Consider the following 19,274-nt stretch of genomic DNA (forward strand, 5'->3'; position numbering starts at 1 on the left):
CGAGCTGACATTGGCAGCCCTCTCAGCTTGTTACCTGTATAAAAGAGACCTGTCCACAGAAGCAATCAATCAAGTTAATTTATGTTTCTTCCATTTGCGAATGATTGGACCAACTGTTGTCACCTTCTCACCCAGCTGCTTGGCGATGGTCTTGTAGCCCATTCCAGCCTTGTGTAGGTCCACAATCTTGTCCCTGACATCCTTGGAAAGCTCTTTGGTCTTGGCCATGGTGAAGAGTTTGGAATCTGGATTGATTGATTGCTTCTGTGGACAGGTCTCTTTTATACAGGTAACAAGCTGAGAGGGCTGCCAATGTCAGCTCGTTACCTGTATAAGATCCACCTGGGAGCTAGAGATCTTGCTGACGGATAGGGGATCAAATACTTATTTCCTTCATGGAAATGCAAATTAATTTATAACTCTTTTTGAAACGCATTTTTCTGGATTTTTTTTGTCATTGTTGTGTCTCACTGTTCAAATAAACCTACCATTGAAATTATAGCCTGATCATTTCTTTGTTAGTGGGCAAACTTACAAAATCAGCTGGGGTTCAAATAATTTTTTCCCTCACTGTATTTAGAGGCATAATGAAATAAAGCAGAAGGATACAAAGATGGATGAATGATCCGGGTATGAAAAAGTTTAAAATGAAGATGAACAGAGTGAACATAGACACAGTGTGTTTCCCCCTTGTTAAAGACTGAGACACAGATCAAGCGCTCCCTCTACTGACCAATCAGCATTTTCTATCATGTCAGGGTAAAACTCAGCGATTGTTTTATGGGGAGGACACTCTGATCTGGAAAATGCCTGAATGCCCAGAGGTTGTTGGAATTCTTTCAAAGTTTTTGTCTGAAGATTTTAGAGTTGGGATTTACCCCAGTGTGCACTTGCTAGCCATGTGTTCATGCTGCTAGAGTAACAGCAGAAAGCTGACCAGAGCATCATCCTGTTGGAGCTGGGCTGTGCACCAGTCACCACAAACACTGCATGATATGACAAAAGTTTAATTCAATTTATTTGTATAGTGCTTTTTACAATTGACATTGTCACAAAGCAGCTTTACACAAGCAAAAAAACTATTGACGTTTACATGAACAGTGAATGTGTATGAATCAATAATCAGATTATCCCTGATGAGCAAGTTGAGGGCGATGGTGGCAAGAAAAACTCCCTGAGAAGGCAACAGGAAGAAACCTTGAGAGGAACCAGACCTGGACTATTGAGCGCTGAGTCGAGACACCACAACTTTAGGGGAGTCATCATCGCACACTGTCAGAGGAGAAAACAAAGAATCATCAGGATTAATTTAGCTAAACAAAGTGGATTTTTTTCAGTTGTAGAGTTTGAATTAGGGCAGAAACTGAACCAGTAAGTTCATGTAAATAATGTATTTCTTACTATTTTTGCCTCTCTAGAAATAATGCTAAAAACAAGAAAAACTTACCTCATTAGGGCCTCATCAAATGCTCCAAAAAAGACAAAGTGTTGTTCTCTAATAATACGAGTAATACTGTAAGTAAAATGTGTAACTGAACCTCAATTATTTTTATTATATAAAGTTTATTACCAGACAGGACCTTTCTTTTATTTACCAGTTTTCTGTTAAACTGAATGTTAGATATATTATGTATTCATAATTAAAATAATTAAAGTGTGTTACAAATGTAATAATCTGCTCATCATTTCATCATCCTGACAAATTCCTGGGAAATATTTACATTTTTAGTATTTGTGTTGGTGTTACACTTCCTCTCTTTGCCCCTGTCTGTGGGTTTTGTTTTTGTTTTTGTTCATTGCGCATGCTCCTGCCACACCCATATATGGACTTCCTCTCTTCACTGACCGGACTAATTACTGATTCATTTCACCTTTTGGTCTTTGTTGTTTTATAAGCTCCCTTGATCTTTCGTTCATTGCTAGTTAGTTAGTTAGTGTTTTCTTACCTTGTCTGTTCGGTCTGTGTGTTTTTTCTTGTCTGCGTTTATGCAGCTTTTTAGTTGTTACTTTGTATTACTCTCTTTTGGTGAGTTGTTTGTATTTTTGTGTATTGATTTATTAGTTGGTACTTTGTATGTTTTTGTTGGTTTATTAGTTCGTATTTTGGCTGCGTGACTGCAGCATTTTGTGTTGTTACCTTGTGTATTTATTCTCCGTGCTTGTTTGAGTTTTCCCCGTGTTCCCCATTTTTGGCCCAGGAGTTGTAATAAACCTTGTTTTTGTGTTGGTACTCGTGGTCCTGTCCGTCTGTTCAGAACAGTTGGTGTATTTCATCACAGGAGCTTTTACATTTCTGTAAAGGAGGAAACTGCCTCAGATTCTGTCCAGTATGTTCTGACTGTGATATCACAAGGTACAAGTACCTCTAAAATAGATGTAGTGGTAGTTCTGACTTTAACCTGTAGATGCTGATGTTGTATTGAAAGTCAAACTGAAAATTTTGTGTTTATACTAAACTCTTACTTTGTAAGATAAATACTAAGAGTCAACATGTGAATTGGATTTATTCTCTTATGTGCCAACTTGCATAAAATCATATTTGTGTTATATTCATAACCATGTTTTTACTGAAAGACTAATTCTAAAACCAGTCTGCAAATATCATAGCTTTCCCTGAGATTTTAAACCTGCTGAAGTGACACAGACTGTTTTTAGTCACTGCAATGCTTTTAATGATAACATCTTTGAAATCAACCATTCAGTAATGAGCAGAACAAAAAAAAAAATTAGCAGAATATATATGCCGGTAAAATGAAAGTTAGTAAAATATAGCAGGTGAAAAAAAAGCTGTGAAATCTATTTAAATTGTCAAGCTGGTTCTGGCTTGACGTAAATATGTAAGTTGATGATTAACCCTCTTTTCAACTCTACTCTGTGAGCTCCACCTACTCTTCCTATTCCTCACTCTCCTTCCACTCCTCGTCCTCCTCCTAATCCTCGTGCTCCTCCTACTCCTTGAGCTCCTCCTGCTCCTCCTATTCCTCGAGCTCTTCCTTTTCTTCGAGCTCCTCCTTCTCCTCGGGCTCCTCCTACTCTTCGGGCTCCTCCTTCTCCTTGGGCTCCTCCTACTCCCTGTCCTCTTCCTGCTCCTCTAGCTCCTTCCACTCCTCTACCTCCTCCTGCTCCTCTAGCTCCTCCTAATCCTTGAGCTCCTCCTGCTCCTCCTATTCCTCGAGCTCTTCCATCTCTTCGGGCTCCTCCTTTTCCTATAGCTCCTGGTACATAGACTGGTATGCGGCATTTTTGTTTAATTTCAGGGTACTTTTCAGCAACATTTTCTCTAAGAGGACACTTTGTGTTGGGAAATGCTTCAAATTTTTTGTCACCAAGTTTGTCAGTCAGTTTATCATAGAGTTCTTCCAGTGTCCTGGTGTACATTTGTTTAACATTTGGTTCTTCTTGGGCATTTTTCCCCCAGTGCGCACTCGCTATCCAAGTGTTTAGTTTCTCACTGTAACAGCAGAAAGCTGACCAGAGCACAGAAGGTACATTAACATCCTTGTTCATTATTGTTTTTTTGCTGGGCTCTGCTCCAGTCACTAGGTAGCCTTCACTGTTGCAGTAATTATCTAAGACACATTTGACACGCCCCTCCATTCTTCGCCAACTTCCTTGATTGAAAGAGGCAACTTGTGGAACAGCATTTGTAAGAGTGCATGTGGAAATTTTATCATCTTCATTTAATGCATAGGAAAGTGGAAATAAATGACCCTTGTCATATCTTGTGCCTGTTTTATAATCGTTGTCGCCGGCCTGGTTCTTGTACTCAATATTGATATTACAATCCTCCATATTTACATCATTCTCCATGTTTTCAAGCTGCAAAAGTTAAAACACTCAGTCAGTGGAACTGATATTGAATAAATATGATTAAAAGTGTTACTTACATTACAGGGTCTTAGTGTTCTTAATCTTTTTCTTTCTTCTTATTCTTATTACTTAAAACACTGAATTACCAATCATCACATTACATTTTTAATAAAGCTTTGTGGAAGACAAAACATGGCTTAAGCAAAAAGAAATTATTTTAATAAAACTACTAAAATATTTAATATATACTTACATGTATTTAAATATATAACAATCAAGAGAATAATGATTTATAGCAATTATTAAATGCAAATAAGTGGCACTTATTATATTTTGTTTCATCGTTATATTCAACACTATGATTGTTCTCACTATTAAACATTGAGGCTCTTCCTTCAGCTGTAAATGTTGGAAGGTTCACTCAGTGGTGCAGATTGTTGCATCACTACAACAACAAATGATTCTAATGATGTTCCTATACTACCGTAAGAAAATAAAACACTGTGTTACAAAATTTTTAGATAAATACCTGTGGCTCTATTTTCCAAAAACGGTTCGCTTCTCCCCCCTCTCCTCCTCTGTATTTGTAAGCAGAAAAGACTGGGATCTTGTTCTTGGTGTCATAGAGCGTCACAAACCTTTTCTCGTCCCTGTAAGTCTGGCAGATGATTTTGTATCTGTTCTGGTTCATGATTCCACCATTTTCCAAGATGCCAGGAACCTGTGGAGGAGTTTCATCAAGAAGAAACCCTTCACACTCTGACATCTCGTTCACCACTTTAGTCTCTGTGGGAGTGATGGACAGGAGGAGGACAGCGAGGGGCAGGAAACACCACATCTTCAGAGGAGTCACCATCACACACTGTCAGAGGAGAAAACAAAGAGTCATCAAAGTCAGACTTTATCAAACATTGAACTTCACATATGGTTGGTTTTGTTTTGTTTAACCAATATAGGAACATGAATTTGTATTGGGTTGGGTTGTAAAATGTGAATAACATGAACCAGGAAGACAAAATATAGTCACATTATTGCCACACAGATACACCACATCATTGTTTTTTAAATATATAAAAATGTAATGGGAACTGTGTGAGTAGTGATACCAAACTGTAAAACCTACTACATATTAAAATGTTATCAGACGTCGAGTGTTATTCTATAATCAGTGGAAATAAATGATCATCCACAGCTTTGTTCTCACCTCTTTCCTGTCTCCTTCTTCTTCTTCTTAAACACCTTGCTTGATTCGTCTGTCTCTGATCTTCTCTCTCCGTCTGTCTCTCTAATATGGTTCAGTTGGTTTATATTTATTCTCATCACTGTCTGATTATTGGGGAGATAAGTGTGTATTTGGCAATTTAAGCAACCTCAATCAGCGTGAGGACAAACACGTACACATACACACACTCTGCATACTAAAAGTAAGACAATAAAAATATATTTTCTTATAATTATATACTTTTCTAATGCTTAAACAGTTATCAACAAACTTTTAGCAGCTCCCCCCACTTACATTTATGGCATTAAATATGAGAAACACCTCTCTGTGACAATGCAGTACACTTTAGTGATGTGATGTGAATTACAGCTCTAGAGCTCTGAAGAGACTCAGTTCTTGTATTAAAGTCTGTGCATCAATTGAAATCATTTTTGCTGATTATTGCAGATATCATGTTTATATGCAAAACCTGTATTAATCTGGATATGCATCACATATCAATCCTAGATAGCTAAAGATATCTGATGAAGTCAAATATCAGAAAGTACATTTTTTAACTTTTTAATACGATGCTACAAGCTTGGCACCTATTTCTGGGCAGTTTCACCCATTCTTCTTTGCAGTACCTCTGAAGCTTCATCAGGTTAAATTGGGAGTGTCGGTGCACAGCCATTTTCAGATCTATCCCGAGATGTTCAATCAGGTTCAAGTCTGAACTCTGGCTGGACCACTCAAGGACATTCACAGAGTTGTCCTGTAGCCACTCCTTTGTTACCTTGGCTGTGTGCTTAAGGTTCAGTCTGAGGTTTTCATCAAGGGTGTTTCTGTACATTGCTGCATTCATCTTTACCTCGATCCTCACTAGTTCAGTTCCTGCTGCTGAAAAACATCCCCACAGCATGATGCTGCCACCACCATGCTTCACTGTAGGGGTGGTATTGGTCAGGTGCTGAGTGGTGCCTGGTTTCCTCCAGACATGACACTTGGCATTCAGGCCAAAGAGTTCAATCTTTGTTTCATCTCACCAGAGAATCTTGTCTCTCAAGGTCTGAGAGTCCTTTTACTGAGGAATGTTTTTTGTCTGGCCACGCTACCATAGAGGCCTGATTGGTGGAGTGCTGCAGAGATTCTTGTTCTTCTGTCTCCACAGAGTGGACCACTCTTTGAGAGTGAACATCAGGTTCTCTGTCACCTCCCTGACTAAGGCCGTCTTTCTCTATTGCTCAGTTTCGCCCGCTCTGGGAAGAGTCCTGGTGGTTCTAATTCTTTCCGTTTATGGATTATGAAGGCCACTGGGCTCATTGTGACCTTCAATGCTCCTGACATTTTTCGGTACCCTTCCCCACACCTGTGCTTCGATACAATCCTGTCTCGGAGGTCTACAGACAATTCCGTTGTTATGGGGTAATTCTACAGAAATTTCAGAGAAATTTTTTTTTTAAATTTATTTTGGAATAAGGCTGTAACATAACAACATGTGGAAAAAGTCAAGTGAAGTTAAATCATCAAATAAACTCTGATATATCAAAGTCTCACTTAATTTATCAGAAACATTTTTATTTCCTCCAGTTTAAGTAGTTTCCTTTATTTGTAGAATGTTTATTTGCATGTGAATAAGTTTGGACGACCTCTGTCTTACTTTGAAATAGTTTTATGATTTGCATCGATCAGATTAACATAAACATCTCAATGTCTGTGGTTTTAAAGAGTTTACACTCAGAGAAGCAAAAAGGACTTACTGTAAAACTAAAAGGATGGAGCATATTGTAGCAGTGCTGTGTCAAAAGAGCTGGTCTCTTCTTTTAGGATAGTTAACAAGTAGGAAAGTAGGAAAACAAGTAAAAAATACATTATAGTCAAATTTAAAGCCCTTTTTCTAGTCAAAAACACACTGTACTGTGCATTATTACATAAAGTAAAACCTTTCCAAAACATAAGCTGCATCAAACAGCTGGTGAGATAAAGACTGAACAGGTAAAAGCTCAGTGGTTCACACTTTATATCATGGTTGCTAAATATTTATATATTTATTTAAAATTACAGTCTCCTCATCTGACATGACTGTAATGTTTGCTTCTCTACAACTTGCAAACAAACTTTATTTGACCCAAAGGTTTGAAATATCACTGTCCTTCCACATCCTCCACAAGAAGCAACAAGTCATTTTACAAAGGGAACTTTAAAGCACTATTGCATAGGATTTATCTTAACATCTCTGCTGCATAATGTTCAGCGTTACTATCAATTTTTCCCACACAGCTAAATCATCATTAAAAACCAGTTTTAACTTCTGTGTATCACCATGACTGTGACTTATAGTAACAGACCAGAACGACAACAACGAGAAATAAAGTGATCACAAACAGACCCAGTAAGAGACACAAAGGAGTAAAGAAACAATACAAAGAGACACAAAATGTCTTCCATGTGATGTAAAATACCCTCTAAGAAACACAAAACATTGCAAAATAACCACAAAGAGAAAAAAAAATACAAGGAGGCAAAAACACATTAAACAGTGAAACGAAAACCAGCACAAACATGTAAAATGCTGCCAATAAGAAACAAGATGGCCAGAAACAAGATGGCTACATGGATTGTGTTTATTTTCTGTCTCTTCCAGAGTGGTTGGTCTTTTACATGTCTGCACCCAAGGTGTCATATTTAGTCAATCCAGTTACTGAAAGTTGTAAAGAGACAAAACTTCATTACTTTAAGAAATGAAGGTCAATCAATCTTAAAACCTTTGGTCTGATGAGTCCAAATTTGAGATTTAACCACTGTGTCTTTGTTAGATGTGGAGAGGTTGAACTAGTGGTTCCTGAATGTGAGGTTTACACTGTGAAGCATGGAGGAGGACGTGTGATAGTGTGTGTGTGTGTGTGTGTGTGTGTGTGTGTGTGTGTGTGTGTGTGTGTGTGTGTGTGTGTGTGTGTGTGTGTGTGTGTTTGTGTTAAAAATGTTTTCAGAGCGTGAGTCAAGAAAATGGATTCTCACATCTTTCCACTAGTTAACACTTTATGCTGTTTTGTTTAATCGACACAAATGTCTTCCTGATGATGGAAACAGGACTCATTAGAGACTAAATTCTTATTAGTCCACAGATGAAAACAGCCCCAACAAATGCACAAATGCTGTTTAATATCTTGGTGGGACATGACTCTGTCAAGACTGAAACATCAGTACTGTCATTTAGTTTATGAGGGAAATGAAAAGATGTTCAGGAGACAAAGGGATTTTGTAGGAATGAGATGAAAAAGATTGATCTGAACACAGAATAGTCCAATGTCTTTGTTTCTGCATTAATTGGTCATAAAATCTGATCTGTTTCGAAGCTGATAAAACACAAACAGTGGCGATCTGTCGTGTTTTTACTGAACACACTCATTCAGCATATAAACAGCAGTACACTCACTGTGTTTCAGTAGAGTAAATAAATGATGGAGCAAATCTTTGAGCAGTTACTGAATCCTGAATCTATCAAACTCAGTCTTCAGTAGAGAGGATGTGTCTCTCAACTCCAAGCGGGCTTTCACATGTTGATGTTTGTTCTTCTGGATCTTTGTCCCTTTTCCACACAGGATCTCTGGAGCTCAGAGTGATCATCAGGTTCTTGGTCTCCTCTCTTACTACAGTTTGTAGCAACATGTAGCAGCTTTAATTATTTATTATAATTTTCTTGCAGGATAAGTTAACGTTAAGTAAAAAGAACAAAAATTTAAATGTAAAATCGCCAATTCACAAGATTTTAATCATTGTATGTTCAAATATCCTGCAGATTATGGAGAAAGTGTAAATTAAAGTGAAGGACGAACTTATCAAGGTTCAGTGTTTCAGCAGCGCGGACAGCTCATTATGGATCTGATGGTACATTTAATTCATTCATTTTAAATAATCCATGTCAACACTGAAGAAAAGACAAACTATTAGTTATTACCTTAAGTGAAAGTAGCAGAAAGCAGTGAGTGTTTTCCAAAATCTACTACTAAGTATCAAAAAGCTAATTTCAGATTGAAATATATTCAATTATTATATTTGGCTTAATTTATATCTTTTACATGCCATTGGTTTGTGAATTTCTTGTCTGGAAATAAGAAGTTTAGTCATATTTCTTCCTAATTGTGTAACCTGGGAAGCTGTGGCTGAGGAAGTGGAGCAGTCATTCACCAATCACAGGTTTGGCTGCTGTCAAAGCTTTTGTGAACGAGACACTGAACTCCACAGTGATGGAGTAGTTCAGCTCATGACAGTAGGAAAGCTCCATATAAGTGCAGTGTAAACACTGAAATTATTTACCAAATATATTTCATTTTTTTAATCTGAGGAATTGTTAAAATAATCAGTAACTAATAATAGTAATGGAAAAGTCCAAAAGGGAGCTTGACTGTAAAGTACAAGTATTTCAGAATTATACTGTCAGTAAAATAAATTATAATTCTGACTTTAACCTGCAGGTGGTGAAGTTGTACTGACAAACTGTGTTTGGTAGGCTGGTGCTCAGGATCCAGTGATTGTGGTCATTAGGCAGAGGGAGGAAAACAGGTGAAAATAGTGAGGTGACAATGAGGGAGAAGGAGTGAAAGAGCAGGGACAGAAAAATAATAAATAAATAAATAATAAAAACAGGGACAAGACAAGGCAGGAATCATAACAAACAATCGTGTTTGTATTAGTCTGTGGGTGTTATATCATTTTGAATTTTATTAAATCCAGCTAAGAATAAAAATAATAATAATGACATTTGTTACATGATCAGACTTTAATCTCATAAATGTTAATAAAACATATTACACACGTTACATCAAATTTCAAATATATCCAAAGCACATCATGAGCTGAATAACCACAGATCTAAATCACAAACTATTTTTTTTATATAACATCTATCAGGTAATTAAAAATTCAGTCCAAATCAGAGCTAAGCTAAAATCAATTTAATTAATCAAATATTAGAAATCGGAAGGATTAGGATTAGGAAACAACTATTTAAGAATGGGTGATCAATTATTTAAATAAAACACATCAATCATTAACAGAATCTAGTGTAATTAGTAAAAAGACTAATTAAGATTCAATAATTAAGAGAATCAATCAAAATATCACTCAAAGCTTTTCACCTCAGTTTAGTAAATAATCAGCTCACACAAAAAAAACTTCCATCATTCACAAGCAAGGAGTCGACCACGGTCCTCATTAACCAGCAACAAAATCCACCAGCGTGATGAGCACGATTAATTTAAGGAACAGATGCTGAACCTCCAGTTCCTACCTTTCACCCATATTTGTATCATTGTGTGTTGTGACAATATTACATCATGAACTATTAAAATGGCTCCACGATCTGACTTTAAAGTCTACATTCAGTCTGTTTTAGTTCTATAAGACACATCGAACATGCACAGCGGCATGAAGTAACTTACACTCCTTATTCAGCATCGTAGCAAGCAGCATGGTGAATTACAACAGAGGAGTTGTTTTTTTAAAAGAATTCAGTGTCGCTAAAAGAGAACTAGTTTGGACTTACAGCAACACAACAAGCCAGCAGGTACCAGGCAACAACTCTAGCGACAGCACTTGAGGAAGGCATGTAAGGCTAATTTTTTAAAATAGGGAAATCAGTTTGATTATTAAGTTCAGTAACTTGCAAAATGGTCTTAAAAAACAATCTGAAAAAAAAGAATTGTGATAAAATCATAAATGGTGATGCTGTAATGCCCCTAGTTTATAGCTTTAGTTTAGGTCTTTTGTCACAACAGGACCACACCAATGCAAAAACCTTCAGGATTATTTCAAATCAGATCAAACTTGGTATTAGCACATTTCACTCTATATTAAAAGATTTAAACCACTATTGGAGCCATAACTAGTATTCATTGTTATAATTCTTTGTGGTTGTGTTAATTTAGTCATACTGAAATTCATACCAATCACTACCTCTGTAGATCTTCCGTGGATCATGTCTTGAGGGCAACATTTTCAGATCCCTAATTAGCTTCAAACAATGGTGCCTGACTTTCCTTGACTGGCGATCTCGAACACGAATCCTGGGTTGTAAGATACTGTTGCAAAGTACACTCACCCTTAGGGCATTGGCAGAAGTCAGGTTGTTCATGGGTGGTAGGGTTTAGCATGTTGGTAGTGGTAGTGGGAGGGGCAGATGTGGTTGTATCTTCGGGTGGACACTGGCAGGCATGATCAAGTTCGGAGTGAAATTCAGTTACAGTTTTATTGGGACACTGCGTATTGGGAAACACCTCGATGCCCAACTCTTGTTGGAGTTCTTCCAGAGTCTTCATCTCCAGATTGTCAGGACCATCTGCCCTGTTCAAACCCCAGTGAGCACCCGCTATCCATTTGTCCGTGGTTTTATTGTAGCAGCAGAAAGCCGACCAGAGCACTGAGGGTATATTAATCTTGTTGTTGAGTTTCTCTGTACCAGGTTTGGCCCCAGTTACAACAAAACCTTCAGGGACGTCATTATTGTTTATGCAGTGTTTCTCCAGGACATATTTCAGACGGCTCTCCATTTTTTGCCAACTGCCACAGTTAAAAGATTTAGTTTGTGGAACGATGTTTGTCAGAGTGAACGTTGGGATTTTATCATCGTTATTAGAAGCGTGACAACATGGAAATAAATGGCCCCTAGTGTAGTTTTGAGTATTTCTATAATCAGCATTACTGGCTTGGCGCCTGTATGTATCGTCCCACATGTTGGACATAGAGTCTCTTTCTTCAAGCTGCAAAAAACGACACAGTCAGTAAATTGTTATTAAATCAAGTTAATTTAAAAAAGAAACTAATTGAATAATGATTATTTCTTTAAATATTTAAAATGAAGGAAAAAATACCTGTGGCTCTATCTTCCATGGGGTCTTGGGTCTTCCCACTGATTCTGCTCTTCTGTACTTGTAAGCAGAAAACACAGGGATCTTGTTGTTGGTGTCATACAGCGTCACAAATCTTCTTGTGTCGTTATAAGTCTGGCAGATGACTTTGTATCGGGTCTGGTTCATAATTTCACCGTCCTCCAGGACACCTGGGATGTTTGGAGGAGTTTCATCAAGAAGGAAACCTTCACACTCTGACATCGACTGCACCACTTTAGTCTCAGTGGGAGTGATGGACAGGAGGAGGAGGACGGTGAGGGGCATGAGACACCACATCTTCAGAGGAGTCATCATCACACACTGTCAGAGGAGACAACAGAGAATCATCAAATTTCTTTGAAATAACAGAAATTCTGTTTTTTAGAGTTACCACTAATTTTTTTCTGTTACCTTCTGCTGCTGAATTTCAACCCTGTCTTTGCTTCATGTATCTTGTTGTTGCTTTTTATTCCTGTTCTCTTCGTTCTTTTTTTTTAATAATCAGTGAAACACAAATAAATAATCATGACTATCAAACTAACTAACTAAAGTATGTTGAAATACAAATATAAATACATTAATCAATAGTTGTAAAATCTTACCTTCTTAAATCTTCATGAAATGAAGTGTAACCAAACCTCAGATATCAAGTGAAGCTGTTGAAGGAGGTCTGGCATTTAAATTCGCTGGAGGGGCATCACTGTTGACAATTCCTTCCTTATTTCCTCTGTAAACAGCTCTTCTCAGGTTACCTTCCCTCCTAATTCATTGTGGCATTTCCAGAGAAAACCATGTTTCTCTTGGCTACTCTGCTTCGCCAAATACTGTAACCTAACAGTATTACTCTTAATGATTTCCACACTCCATAACCTCACTGTACTGCTTTGGGACACAGAAAGAGCTCTTTATTCACTTTCTTTATTTATTTTATGTGAGTCTTTACACTCCCATGAATATGTTACGTTCTTGCACAGTTTAAATGTTCTCACATTTGAGTATTTACAACTTGTCGCCTCCTCTGTTCTACTTCAGTAACAGAATAGATAACTACATGATCTTGTTGTGTCTGTGAATCAAAGACTTCACACAGTCATTAAATGAAAGAAGATTATCTTAACCTGTCAAATGATCTTTGATCCACTAAGGGTGAGGACTGTGGTTACAGCAAAAAAACAAAAACAACTCATTCCATCTTTAAATGTCAAGACCTTTAAATTACATAAATGATTAATGTTAGTAAGTCAGGGTCAGTCAACAAAATAATATTTTTGGTAAATACTTGGCACTTGACTAAGGAATTGAAATGTTGTCTCCTTCAACAAACCCTGCTTTCCCTTTCTGAGTCATCAGACAGTTTGATGTCTGTAAAAAGATTTTTAATCATCCAAGTCATGGTTATCCCAAAAAACAACATGTTTGAGGTTACATCATGCAAACTATGATTAACACGGAAATCCAACAAAAAAAGCATCACTGACTCAGGTTCAGGTTCAGGCTGTTCCTCCCACTTAGCCTCTCCATGGAGTCTATGATTGAGACCAGAGAAGCTGTTAAGTTTTATTTTATGCCTTTTAAATGCTCATAGGCTTCAAGTACAAATTACTGCTAAGTAAGTGTGAAACAAAGAAGAGATGACCACAAACCAGAAACAAAATACATAATTTAAGAAACTGCTGATGGACAAGGAGAAAAAAAACATACCAACAAACGACTGGATCTAATTAACTATGCATATGAAAGTTTTTTTAATTATTTTTATAATCTAATGCTGAGACTGCCCAGTTCCTCCTCTCCATCTCTCTCTGTAGCAGTGTGTGTTATTAGGCTACATTACACATATCAGAGCTGTGAAAGGACTTCAAATGGTTGAAGATTTGACTTTAGGTGAGCTCATACTTTGGTAGTTATTGTTTAATAAATTATATATGTGGTACTACTATAATTGTGAGTTGCTGTTTGTGGTTCTGAAGGTAAAGTAAACCAAATAAATAACCATTGTTCGACCTTCTTTATTTTTATTTTATTTGTGTCATTGAAATCTTTAAATGTATTAATAAACCATAAATACATTTCTGAATATTTTGAGACCACACTGTTCCTTCTCTTTACAGTACATTCATTGTACAGTAGGAGAGAGGTTTCAGACCCAGTGCAAAGCTACTGTTAAGTTATTTAGAATAACATTGATGTGGTTCTTTTACTTTCATTTTGAACAAAGATCTGCTGTCACAAGTCAAAGCTGTTCCAAAATAGGTAGTTGATTAGAGATCAGGCCAGGGATTAATGTAGATAACAACATCTTGGAGGAGGTGGGAGCAGCTACTGCTACATCTCCAGGGAGTATAAAAGGCAGATTCCTTCACAGGGATTAGTAAAAGAGGACACTTCGATCGCCATTCTGTATTGGAAGATTTCATGAGACTCTGAGAAGGTGAGTTATTATTATAATGAGTGCATATGATAACATAGTCAGAAGCTGCAACACAACTACATGTTAAGTGAGTCAGTGTAACATTTCATCATTTTAAACAAATGTACACCAGGAGACTGGAAGAACTCGATAATAAACTGAGCACCTGGAACCAAAGATTTGAGGCATTTCCAGAAACAAAGTGTCCTCTTAGAGAAACTGTAGCTGCATTTTACCCTCAAAGGAATCAAAACTGCCACTGCCCAGTCCATGTTCCAGGAGCTGGAGGAATAAGAGAAACTCAAGGAGTAAAGTGAAAAAAAAGAGGGTTATTCGTCGACTTACATTTTACTTTCAGGAACAGCTATTGATTCTGATATCTGATTGGTTGGTATATATGTTGGTTTTACTCTAGTAAAATTTAGAGGCACTTGTACTTTTATGTTCCCCATTTGTAATGTAATATGTTGAAATATTAGACCAATTTTTGCCACACCATAATCAAGTTGCAGTGGTGTCATCAAAAGGCAGTACCAAATTTAAAACCCTGTACTTTGCAGAACAAAAATGGTAGAAAAAAAGTGGGGAAATCAAAGCAGCTATAATGAGTGTGTTACAGTTCCTACCTTTGGCCCCTGTTCTCTTGGTTTTGTTTTGTTTGTAACCTGCTCTCACCCTGTTCTCCTGACACTTCCTGTTTGCCCGTACATGGACGGGCCACTCACCAGACTCATTATTGACTGATTGAAGCTCCCCTCAGTCTTTTGTTGGCTGGTTTGTTACACTTAGGAGTCCATTTTTGAACTCTGGATTTCTTTTAGTTTGTTGACTGGATCTCACACCTTCACTCCCGGTTTGTTTGTTCATTGGTTCGTTGTTTTTTTCCCTTTGGACTTTGTTCCTCAGTGTTAGTTTGTCTTTACCTGCCTTAGAGCAGCGTTTTTGTTTGGTACTGTGTATTTAATTCTCATAGTTTGAGTCGAAGTTTGGTCAGAGACACTGAACGAGAACGTTAAGAGATTCAGTGAAGAGGCAGTTGTAATCGGGTTTCCTATTTCTTTCTATTAAAAGTGTGGTGTAAACGATTCAAAATATATTCAGTGGCTGGTATTCTTATATTTACACTGTAAATATTAACACATTACAAAGCTACTGCACTAGCAAAGCAGTAGCTTTGCAACGACAGTTAGTTGTTGAATGGGTTTATTTTCATTTTCTGCATTACATCCTTAAATCCAACTATTTGACCTCCATCATTATCTTCTTCTTCTTTCGGCTTTTCCCATCAGGGGTCGCCACAGCGAATCATCCTTTTCCCCCTAAATCTATCATGAACATCAGCCAACCTCATGTCCTCTGTTATAACATCCATGTATCTCCTCCTTGGTCGTCCTCTTGTCCTCCTGCCTGGCAGCTCCATCTCCAACATCCTTCTACCAATATACTCACTATCCCTCCTCTGAACATGTCCGAACCATCTCAGTCTGGCCTCTCTGACTTCGTTGCTAACTCAGGCAACGTGAGCCGTCCCTCTGATGTACTCGTTCCTTATTCTGTCTAACCTGGTCACTCCTAAGGAGAACCTCAACATCTTCATCTCTGCTACCTCCATCTCAGCCTCTTGTCTCTGTCTCACTGCTACCGTCTCTAACCCATAGAGCAGAGCTGGTCTCACCACTGTCTTGTACACCTTTCCTTTGAGTCTTGCTGACACTCTTCTGTCACACAACACTCCTGACACTTTCCTCCACCCGCTCCAACCTGCCTGCACTCTCCTCTTCACCTCTTTTCCACACTCCCCATCACACTGAACTGTTGACCCCAAGTACTTAAACTCCTGCACCTTCTTCACCTCAGCCCCCTGTAACCTAACGCTTCTACCTTGATCCCTCTCGTTCAGACACATGTATTCTGTCTTACTACGACTGACCTTCATGCCTCTTCTTTCCAGAGCAAACCTCCACCTTTCCAGCTGTTCCTCCACCTGCTCTCTACTCTCACTGCAAATCACAATGTCATCCGCAAACATCATTGTCCAGGGAGATTCCTGTCTGACCTCATCTGTCAGCCTGTCCATCAACATAGCAAACAAGAAGGGACTCAAAGCTGATCCTTGGTGTAGTCCCACCTCCACCTTGAACTCCTCTGTCTGACCTACAGCACATCTCACCACCGTCATACTTCTCTCATACATGTCCTGAACTAGTCTGACGTACTTCTCTGCCACTCCCGACGACCTCATACAGTACCACAGCTCCTCCCTCGGCACCCTGTCATACGCCTTCTCTAAATCCACAAAGACACAATGCAGCTCCTTCTGACCATCTCTGTACTTTTCCATCAACATTCTCAAAGCAAAAACAGCATCAGTGGTGCTCTTACGGGGCATGAAACCATACTGCTGCTCACAAATCTCCACCTTCTTCCTAAACCTGGCTTCCACTACTCTTTCCCACAGCTTCATTGTGTGGCTCATCAACTTTATTCCTCTGTAGTTGCTGCAGTTCTGCGTGTCACCCTTGTTCTTAAAGATCGGAACCAGAACACTTCTCCTCCATTCCTCAGGCATCTTTTCACTCTCTAGAATCCTATTGAACAAACTGGTTAGAAACTCCACTGCTGTCTCTCCTAAGCACTTCCACACCTCCACAGGTACGTCATCAGGACCAACAGCCTTTCCACTCTTCATCCTTTTCAGAGCCTTCCTAACCTCATCCTTTCCAATCTCTGCTATTTCCTGCTCCACAACATCCACATCTTCCTCCCTTCTTTCCCTGTCATTTTCCTCGTTCATCAGCTCCTCAAAATACTCCTTCCATCTTTTCTGCACACTCTCCTGGGTTGTTAGCACCTTTCCATCTCATCTTCCATCACCCTTACCTGTTGCACATCCTTCCCATCTCTATCTCTCTGTCTGACTAGCCTGTACAAGTCCTTCTCTCCTTCCTTTGTGTCTAACCTGTCATACAGCTCATCGTAAGCTTTCTGTTTGGCCTTTGCCACCTCCCTCTTCACTCTACGCTGCGCTTCCTTGTACTCCTGTCTACTTTCCTCAGTCCTTTCTACATCCCACTTCCTTTTAGCTAACCTCTTCCTCTGGACGCATTCCTGTACTTCCTCATTCCACCACCAAGTGTCTTTACCTTCTTTCCTCTTTCCAGATGACACACCTAGCACCTTCCTACCTGTTTCCCTGATAACCTCTGCTGTAGTTTCCCAGTCATCTGGAAGCTCATCCTGACCACCAAGAACCTGTCTCAACTTCTGTCTGAATTCCTCACAAGTTTCTTCATTCTTTAACTTCCACCACTTGGTCTTCTTTTCTGTCTTCCCTCTCTTCTTCTTCCTGACCTCCAGAGTCATCTTACACACCACCATGCGGTGCTGTCTGGCTACACTCTCTCCTACCACCACTTTGCAGTCACTAACCTCTCTCAAATGACCTCGTCTACATAGGATGTAGTCCACCTGCGTACTCCTACCTCCACTTCTGTATGTCACTCTATGTTCCTCTGGCTTCTGGAAGTAGGTGTTGACTACAGCCATTTCCATCCTCTTAGCAAAGTCCACCACCATCTGTCCTTCCGGATTTCTTTCCTTCACACCAAACCTGCCCATCACCTCCTCATCACCTCTGTTGCCCTCACCAACATGCCCATTGAAGTCTGCTCCAACAACAACTCTCTCTCCTCTGGGGATACTCTCTATGACCTCATCAAACTCACTCCAGAATCTCTCCTTCTCTTCTAACTCACAGCCAACTTGTGGAGCATACCCACTGACTACATTCACCATCACCCCTTCAATTTCTAGCTTTAGGCTCATCACCCTGTCTGAGACTCTTTTCACCTCTAGAACACTGTTTACAAACTCCCCCTTCAGGATCACTCCTACCCCGTTTCTCTTCCTATCCACACCATGGTAGAACAGTTTGTATCCTCCTCCAATACTACGTGCCTTGCTGCCCTTCCACCTTGTCTCCTGCACACACAGTACATCTACCTTCCTTCTCTCCATCATGTCTGCCAGCTCTCTACCTTTCCCTGTCATCGTGCCAACGTTAAGAGTCCCTATTCTCAAATCTATGTTCCTGCCTTTTCCCTTCTCTCTCTGACCACGGACCCTTCTGCCTCCCCTCTTTCTTCGACCAACAGTAGTCAAATTTCCACCGGCACCCTGTAGGTTAACAGCATCGGTGGCGGTCGTTGTTAACCCGGGCCTCGACCGATCCGGTATGAAAGTCTTGTGGATGATTCGCATGGTTATTTTGGCAATTTTTACGGCGGATGCCCTTCCTGACGCAACCCTCTCTATTTATCCGGGCTTGGGACCAGCACAGAAATCACTGTCTTGCAACCCCTGTGGCTAGATTTGACCTCCATCATTATCATTATCCATTATCCATTATCATTGTCCATCACTCCCACAGAGACTAAAGTACGTATGTATTTCTAATTAGTACCACTGAGTGAAATCAAGTCAGACTGAGTTAAGAAAAAAATCACAACCTGTAAACAAATATCTTTTTATTGTATCACTTAGATTCAATATCACTGACTGTTTAAACTTTTGCAGCTTGAAGACACAAATGATGACAAAAGCATGAAGGAAAGTAAAAAGCTTGTGTACCAGTACAGGCAGTAACAATGATTAAATAGGTGGAGGCTATGATAGAGGACATGTATTTCCATCTTTTTATGGATTTGATGTAAGTGATAAAATCTCAACGTGCACACTGACAAACGTTGTTCCTCAAGTTAAATCATTCAACAGTGGAAGATGGAATAACATGGCCACTGGCCACCTTCAGTGGCTTTGAAAAAACTCCAACAAGAACTGAGCACTGAAAACAAAACATTTCAGGTATTTCCTGAAACACAGTGTCCTCCCAACAAAACTGTAAAGTATTATCCAGAGATTAATGAAGACTTTAAGAAAAAAAAAGAGCAGAGCCTTGCCCACCCCA

At 39.0% G+C, this 19,274-nt stretch overlaps 2 protein-coding genes across 2 annotated transcripts; both read right to left on the minus strand.

Annotated features, from left to right (window-relative positions):
* Positions 1-2,901: 2,901 nt before the first annotated feature.
* Positions 2,902-5,071, minus strand: LOC113168353 (endonuclease domain-containing 1 protein-like). Its single transcript, XM_026369371.1, has 3 exons — positions 5,015-5,071; positions 4,340-4,672; positions 2,902-3,819 (listed from the first exon to the last, which is right to left on the minus strand). The coding sequence occupies exons 2-3, from the start codon at positions 4,664-4,666 to the stop codon at positions 2,902-2,904; spliced, it is 1,245 nt and encodes a 414-aa protein (XP_026225156.1). The 5' UTR covers positions 4,667-4,672; positions 5,015-5,071.
* A 5,750-nt stretch (positions 5,072-10,821) lies between these two features.
* Positions 10,822-12,210, minus strand: LOC113168354 (endonuclease domain-containing 1 protein-like). Its single transcript, XM_026369372.1, has 2 exons — positions 11,881-12,210; positions 10,822-11,769 (listed from the first exon to the last, which is right to left on the minus strand). Exons 1-2 carry the CDS (start codon positions 12,208-12,210, stop codon positions 11,017-11,019), a joined length of 1,083 nt encoding a protein of 360 aa, XP_026225157.1. The 3' UTR covers positions 10,822-11,016.
* Between the last annotated feature and the right edge of the window lie 7,064 nt (positions 12,211-19,274).

Source organism: Anabas testudineus, chromosome 18 (genome assembly GCF_900324465.2).
Source record: "Anabas testudineus chromosome 18, fAnaTes1.2, whole genome shotgun sequence".
Classification (NCBI taxonomy): Eukaryota; Metazoa; Chordata; class Actinopteri; order Anabantiformes; family Anabantidae; genus Anabas; species Anabas testudineus.

Coding starts and splice junctions, on each gene's coding strand:
- LOC113168353 (XM_026369371.1), bottom strand. CDS start 4,666: ATGGTGACTCCTCTGAAGATGTGGTGTTTCCTGCCCCTCGCTGTCCTC. Junction 3,820..4,339: donor TTTGGAAAATAGAGCCACAG/GTATTTATCTAA, acceptor TAACTTTTGCAG/CTTGAAAACATGGAGAATGA.
- LOC113168354 (XM_026369372.1), bottom strand. CDS start 12,210: ATGACTCCTCTGAAGATGTGGTGTCTCATGCCCCTCACCGTCCTCCTC. Junction 11,770..11,880: donor CATGGAAGATAGAGCCACAG/GTATTTTTTCCT, acceptor CGTTTTTTGCAG/CTTGAAGAAAGAGACTCTAT.